Source organism: Mus pahari, chromosome 6 (assembly GCF_900095145.1).
Source record: "Mus pahari chromosome 6, PAHARI_EIJ_v1.1, whole genome shotgun sequence".
NCBI lineage: Eukaryota > Metazoa > Chordata > Mammalia > Rodentia > Muridae > Mus > Mus pahari.
Genome location: NC_034595.1, coordinates 74,090,417 through 74,097,403, shown reverse-complemented (window position 1 = coordinate 74,097,403; position 6,987 = coordinate 74,090,417). Strand labels below are relative to the sequence as shown.

At 53.0% G+C, this 6,987-nt stretch overlaps 1 protein-coding gene across 1 annotated transcript; it reads right to left on the bottom strand.

Annotated features, from left to right (window-relative positions):
* Window positions 1-235: 235 nt before the first annotated feature.
* On the bottom strand, window positions 236-6,784 carry Mycl (MYCL proto-oncogene, bHLH transcription factor). Its single transcript, XM_021199911.1, has 3 exons — window positions 6,571-6,784; window positions 5,703-6,207; window positions 236-2,821 (listed from the first exon to the last, which is right to left on the bottom strand). The coding sequence occupies exons 1-3, from the start codon at window positions 6,649-6,651 to the stop codon at window positions 2,211-2,213; spliced, it is 1,197 nt and encodes a 398-aa protein (XP_021055570.1). The 5' UTR covers window positions 6,652-6,784; the 3' UTR covers window positions 236-2,210.
* Between the last annotated feature and the right edge of the window lie 203 nt (window positions 6,785-6,987).

Here is a 6,987-nt window from a genome sequence, read left to right as displayed (position 1 = left end):
TAACTTACAACTCAGCACTCTGCAATTCACTAGAGAATTTTGTTCTCACAGAGTACTGAGCCGACAGGACATTGTTTAGACATGTCTGAAAGGGCATTCAGGGACCCAGAGTGGAATGACCAGGTTAGCAACATGGTAGAAAAATGCAGCTACCCAGATTGCTTGTGGCTACTCCAAACTAAGTTTTCTCTGGTTCAGGAAGACTCAGATGGCATATGCTACCTCCACTCTGACATTTTTTGAGAAATCTTTTTATTAGAAGATGTCCCAGAAGGCAACAGTTTAAAATCAAGCAATTAATGATTACAACTAAATACAAAATTTCAGGTAAACTCACCTTTCAAAATAAACCAGACCCTTGCAACAGGAGGTTTTTTTTCGTTTTTTTTTTTTTTTCTTATACAAAAACAGTTAACACCACTTTGCAAAAAAGCATACAAAAATACAGTATTAAAAAAACAAAACAAAACAAAAAAACAAAAGACGCCCACAGCATATAACCCCGCAGCAGCTTATAAAACACAAGCCATCCAGATGAGACTTTAGCCTGTTCATCACTCGTCCTCCCAAGATAGTTCCAGGAGTCCCTTGGTGCCTAGAACTCCTGCCCCAACAGGTACAACAGCCACTTCCGAAGCTTCCTCTAGGACTCGAGGCCAGGAAGCAATTGGAGGCCATCAAGGTCGGGAGCAATTTGGAAGTGGTAGCTGGTTTTTTGAGAGCCACCTGTTATTACTTACTGTCTGTCCCCCACACTGTACCCCTACTTCCAAGCCCGGGGCCAGCAGGAACGGATCTGCTTTCCTGGGTAGAGTTCTGACAAGTCTGATCCTTCTTTCAGGCAAAGCTTAGGATCTCCTGAAGATGCTCACAGGACGGCTGCTAGCTTGGGTGACTTTCCTAGATTGAGGGCTGGTCTTAGATTCCACAGGGAGTTGCAGAACACAGCTGGAGCAAACTCTCCTTGTTGGCTGAGTAGCGTTCCTAGAGGCACCCTGACAACCCACCAAGAAGGAAGTGTACCTTCTGGGGGCATCAGGTGAATCCAAGTGGCGCCCCTCTGAATCTCTCCGTAAGGCCCAGATTCTAGGGGGAAAGGGTGTGACTCAGGCTGGCAGAGAATCAGGATGGTGGCTGCAGAGCCAGCAAACTCACTGAAGTGGCTCGAGAAGGACAGGTTTGCACTGTTCCAGCAGAATGTAGACAAGAGTCAAGATCTGACAGAGAGGCAGGTGGGAAAGAGGAAGCGATAGGGCTTGTCCTTAGAGGCACCTTGTAACTAACTGCCTCGAGAAAAGGTTCCAAGCTGGGCCTCAAATAGCCCTGCAGAAAACCTGGGAAAGGAACATTGGTCATGAGTCAGGATGCCAAGGCTTCCCCAGGTCCTGGACTGCGACCCATTTCCCTATGTCCTGGGGAAATATTTCTGGTCTGTGTGAAAGGGTGCTGTGGTGGCCATTGCATAACAAAGGCAGGAAGAAACAAAAAGGTCCCTTGTGAGGATAGAAAGGTCCCTCTCAGAGAAGGCCCAGAGAGCTGAGACAAAGACTCTACAGGCCAAGCCCTTTCTCAAAGTCATAGCATTGAGAGTAGAGGGAAGGGTGTGGCCTACCATCCAACTCTATCTTAAAGGTTTCCACTCCCCAGCTACTGTAAAGTGTCTGACAGTGAGGTAATGCTCCACGCTGATCAAGTCTGCGAGCATGTCTTCGCCCGGGACGACTCGCTTGCCTCCTGGAAAACAGAGCCTGGGGGATAGTATTCAGGCCCAGCTGTCTTCAGATCATCCCCAGAGACAGCAGTGAGAGCAGCATCCTTTCCTAGCCTAAAGCTCCAGCACAGTGTGAGATTTCACATAGGCTGCAGCCCCACCACAACGTCCACCACCTGTTGCATAGCATCTGTCAGCCTTTCGTCAGGAGCTAGTGAGCTAAGCAGACCCCAAATCTCCTCAGTAGCTTCCTGCTGAGAAGCCAAAGGCGCCAGAGAAGGACAGCATTCCCATGAGTCGGTCGGGGAAGAGGGAGAATTGGGTTTCGAGGTTACCAAGAATGCAAGCCCTTATTGTGTGCGCACCGGCTGCAATGCATTCTGGGATCTACTGTCCAGACTGCCCCGCTGTAACCAAAATGTGCAAATTACTAAAAGGGAGAGAGAGGTTAAAAAACTAAGCTTGTGTCTGAGACAGAGAAGTCAGGCGTTTGGGTCGGTTAGTAGCCACTGAGGTATGCGATTCTCTTTTGCAGTTGCTGTTGCCGACACCGGAGCTGCCTTTTCTCCGTAGCCATTTTCTTTTCAGCCCCCACCAAAGCCTGCAAGTATTCTAACGCCTTGCTGAGGATCACGACTTTGGGGGCCTTAGAGCAGCTGGCCAGGGTGGGAACCTGGTCCCGCAGGGCTAGGAACCGGGAGCGGAGGTCATTCCTCCTTTTCCGTTCCAAGAAGTTATGGTTCTTTCTCTTGGTCACGTCCTCAGTATCAGAACTGACAGGTTTGGAGTGGCAGGACTGGGGAGCCTCACTTTCGACAGGTGGGGGGCTCACAATCTCTTCCTCCTCTTCTTCTTCCTCCTCCTCCTCTTTCTCCTTGGGAGCTTCTATCTCTGGAGCCTCTTCCTGGGGACCTGGCTCAGGATCCCCCTCTTGAGAGCAACTTTCTGGAGGAAAACGGGCAGCATAGTTATGCTGCTGTTGGTGGATAGAGATGTGGAAGTGCTTCATGCAGGGGTCCAGGGGGTCTGCTCGCACCGTGATGGTGACTGGCTTTCGGATGTCCAGAGATCGCCTCTTCTCCACCGTCACCACGTCAATCTCTTCGCCTTCTGTTCAAGAAGAGATATGGAGAGAACAAATACACCCCATGAGGAACACATACATACACACACCCTACAACCCCAGTTCTCAATGTCTCGGCCTGTGAGAGTAGATGGCACGTCCATGTTTTTGAGATCGCCAAACTGAAGTGAGGAGAGAGACTGCCAAATCATTTAGGCCAGAGAAACGCCGCCATAGCGGAGAGGAAATAAACAAGGAAAATAGTCTCCAGTTCCCTTCTGCACAACAAGGCTTGGATAAGAACAAAAGGTAGACCCAAGCCAGCAGCCCCCAGTCTGCACAGGCTCTCTCCTCCCCCACTGAGGGGGATGGAGAGAAAGAGCTACCGGCCTGGGACAAAGTTTAGCTATAAAGATCTTCCCCATTCGGGCTCTTTCATGCCCCATCAGAATTGTAAATGAGGGGTCTGTGGGCAGAGTTGCCCTTTGTTCCTGCCCAGCACAGCCTGCGCTAGGGGATTGTTACTTTTCACAAGTTATAAATCCTATTATTCCCCCACCTCTCCATTCTGCCATCCTTTCAGCTGAAGATGCGGGAGAGGGAGGGCTACAACCGGTTCTCTTCAGTCACAGAGGGGAGGGGAAGGGTTTCCCTCAGGAGCATTTTGTTCCTGGGTTCAATGGGTTTCTAAAGCCATCCATCATTTATAGGTCATCTGCCCCACCCCCACCCCTGGACCAGAAGAGGGTCGTATTTATAATCACAGGTCACGAGAGCCTCAGGAACTTTGCAAATGTACAAGCGACCATTTCCCAATGGGCTGCACCAGAGGCGGAGAAGGAACAGCGGAGTGACCCAGATACAAAGGCCAACATGCCAGGGACTCGGATAGACCAAGAAGTGTCCCTACTATTCCCTAGCTGGAAGGTCTGTGAGATGAAGCCAATCTGATCAGGCAATTAGGGAAAGACCCTCCTGCTCCCCATATTTGTAGTCCTCAACACAGAAGGCCACCTTTAAAGCATTCTGGCCGGCAACAGAAGAGCTCCGTCCTCAGCCTCTTTTACATATCAGGAGGCTTGAGCCCCTTTGTCAGGAAGGTTTCCATTGTGTGGACAATCGCATTATTTCTCCATTAATAAAACCTGACCATTCAGCCCCCTGGCCTCAAAGCCTGTGATTGGCTGCCTAAGCAGTGTTTGGAATGCTGTTTTCCCCAGCCCCTAATCCCTATTGGCTGAGCTGTGCCGTCAGTCACCCTCCCCACCCCACCCCCTCATTGTTTGCAATCTGTTGCATTTTGTTCTAGGCCATGTGGCCAGAGAGTGAACCAGGAGCCCACAAACAGGTTCAGGTTAAAGGGCAGGTCAGAAAATGATTCAAGTTTCTGTACATCCCAAACCTTTAATTTTCATTGTTAAATCTCACAGCACAGAAGGCTGTGTCTAAGGAAGGTATCATTTAAGACACCATTCTCCTTTGCAGAAAGTAGTATCAGATTCTACAAGATAAGGGATGTCCTCAGCAAGACAACCAAGTTCATTCCTCCTCATTTTCAAAAGAAGAAATGGAGGCCCAGATCAGCCTCTTTCCCTGTTATATTTATGATGGTCTGGATTGCAAATAAAGATCTCCAAATTTCCAAAATGATCTCTCTAACAGCCCTTGTAGAGCTGGATCTTCACTAGTTTCTTGATCTCAAGATTCCTATTTGAGGCACCAGACAAACATAAAAACTCCTGTCGCAGGTTAAAAACGACCTTAACACAATGCATCGAAGAAAAAGAGACTTTTAATTTTGTTCTCATTTCCCTCCATATACGTACAACAACTTCCACATCCAATTCCCCAGTTCCCTTTCACAAGTCCATTATTCTTGATCGCTGCAGTGACTTTTCTCTGTCGAAGTGAATGTGCCCAAAGCTCCCTGCTGCACTTCCAATAGCATCCCTTCCTGTACTTGCATTGAGTGGGGGGTGCTCAGAGGCTAGGGGAAGAGCAAGGTGGTCTGACCTCAGTGAAGTCTGCTCTTCATCAGGATGGAGGGAGGCCTGGGGCGCTACGACCATTATCTCAATACCAGAGATGGGACCGAGCAGGAATGTTGAATGTAGAAGAGCAGCTGAAGCCCACAGATGTATTGGGCGGGAGATTGGATCCCTTCCTAAGGCCAAATCAACAGGCATCGTGTAGCTCTTCTCAAACAAGCTACAAGGAAGATCCTCTAAACAGCAAGAAAGACAGCTAAGAGGGCTGGGAAAAGAAGGCGGCTAGACAGTAGGAGGCTGGGGCTCACTTTACTGATTTCCTGTCTCTAAGCCTCAGTTTCCTCATCTGTTAAGAGGAGCATTTACTCTCCCTCTACCTGTCTCACTAGTCACTAGTGATGAGAAGTGGTAAGGACTGGGACTGGGGTAAGAGAAGAGAATTAGCAATTTAAAGTACAGCAGGCGGGAGATCGAGGTTTTCCAGTGGAAGAAGGCTTTTGGTTCGGCACAAAAGGCATCTTAGTCTTTTCGCCCGTAGGGAAGTGTGAGTTTCCCAGGGAAAGAGGCAGCAACAAAAAAGCTTCAATCTTGGAGTGACTCTTAAGGGAACCTTTCAACCTCCCAATGACAGAAATCCCCTACAGTCCAACCCGAGTATTGTCCTCTCTAAAGCTCCAACCCTCACCAAGTCGCCCTGGTCCCCTGGGGCTCCAATCACCAACAGAGGGACGCAGGCTCCCTCCCCACTTCTCCAAACTGTTTACCAACACACCCACGTGCCAGACAGACACAGCTGGGGGCTACACCGACAGCTTCAGTCAGAAAATGGGGAGGTGATGGGAAGGTTTAAGATCTAATGCCTGATTTCAAACAGCGGTAGATAGAGCTCTGGCCACCCAAGGGGTGCCTCCCTCTTAGCTAGCCCCGGGGTGGTCCTTACCGGAATCGCTGGGGCTCTCGGACCCGGAGCAGGCCTGAGTCTTGGGCTCGCCCAGCTGACATTGGGTGGCGGGCGCCGGGTTACTGGCTTCCAGACTAGGAGTGCCGTCCGGGGTAGCGGGCGCTTTGGGCGGGTTCCCCCGGGGCGCGCCTGGGGCCAGCCTGTCGCTCACCACTCTCTCCAGCCGTTCCCGGGCGGAGAAGCCGCTCCACATGCAGTCACGGCGAATGATGGAAGCATAATTCCTACCCCAGGCTTTCGAATGGCCCCGAGATTCCGCCTCGTCCCCGGCACCCCCTCCAGGCCACGGCTCCCCGGGACTGATCCCAGAGGCTGGGTCCACGGCGCCGGGACCGGAGCCCCAGGGCGGCGACGTGGGGGGCGACGGCACCAGCTCGAATTTCTTCCAGATGTCCTCGCTGGGCGCCGTGGAGCGGTAGAAATCCTCTCCGCAGTCATAGTCGTAGAAATAGTGCTGATACGAGTCGAAGTCCATGTCCGCTCCCTGCGGGAGGGAAGGGGGAGACGTGCTGACTGCGGTGCCCGCCGAGGGAAGAGGCGGCTCCGAGTCCCTCGCTGCAGCTGGCTGCGGGGCTCTGGTCTCTCCCCAGGCCCACCAGCTTGCAGCCCGCGCCCTGGTCCCTGCTCCTGGGAAGCCTCGCCTGGGGTCAGCTTGCTCAGGGCAGCTCGCAACGGGCCGACCAGGCTGAGGGGAGCGAGTTCAAAGCAAACTTTGCCAGTACCGCCCGGAGCTCAGCTCCCGGGGCACAGCAGGGCCGAGCGGGGGCGCGCTGTCTCGAAGGCAGTCTGCAGCCTTGCAGTCCGCCGGTCCCCTGGGGACCCCTTCCCGGGCCACCCGCAGCCTCACCTCGCTCCCGCCGCCCGCCACCTGGAGCGGAGCGGCTCCCCGCCCGCTCGGGGAAGCCCGGCAGCCCGCACACACACACATGCGCGCCACCGAGCGCGCGGCCCCGCACTCACGAGCGCGCCCCCCGTGCGCGCTCTCCCCGCCTCGCTCGCACACGGCAGCCAGGACGCTCCCGGGATCGACGCGGGAGCGCGATCTGCAGGCGCATTGTTTCCCGACTGCTTTATATCTCGTCGCGTGCCCGGGGCTTGGGGACCAGGAGGGGGGGTGGTCCCTAGGAGACAAGCCCCTCCCCCTCCCGCCCCTCTCTCCGCTGGCGACAGGTGGGGCCGGCCCCACCTCCTGGCTGAACTGGTCGTTTCTATTCTATCCCTTGAAGCTCCCTAATAAATTGTACGCTGGGGAGCGTAGAGCAGA

Coding starts and splice junctions, on each gene's coding strand:
- Mycl (XM_021199911.1), bottom strand. CDS start 6,651: ATGTGTGTGTGTGCGGGCTGCCGGGCTTCCCCGAGCGGGCGGGGAGCC. Junction 6,208..6,570: donor TGGCGGGCGGCGGGAGCGAG/GTGAGGCTGCGG, acceptor TCCCTCCCGCAG/GGAGCGGACATGGACTTCGA. Junction 2,822..5,702: donor CGAGAGCCCCAGCGATTCCG/GTAAGGACCACC, acceptor CTTCTTGAACAG/AAGGCGAAGAGATTGACGTG.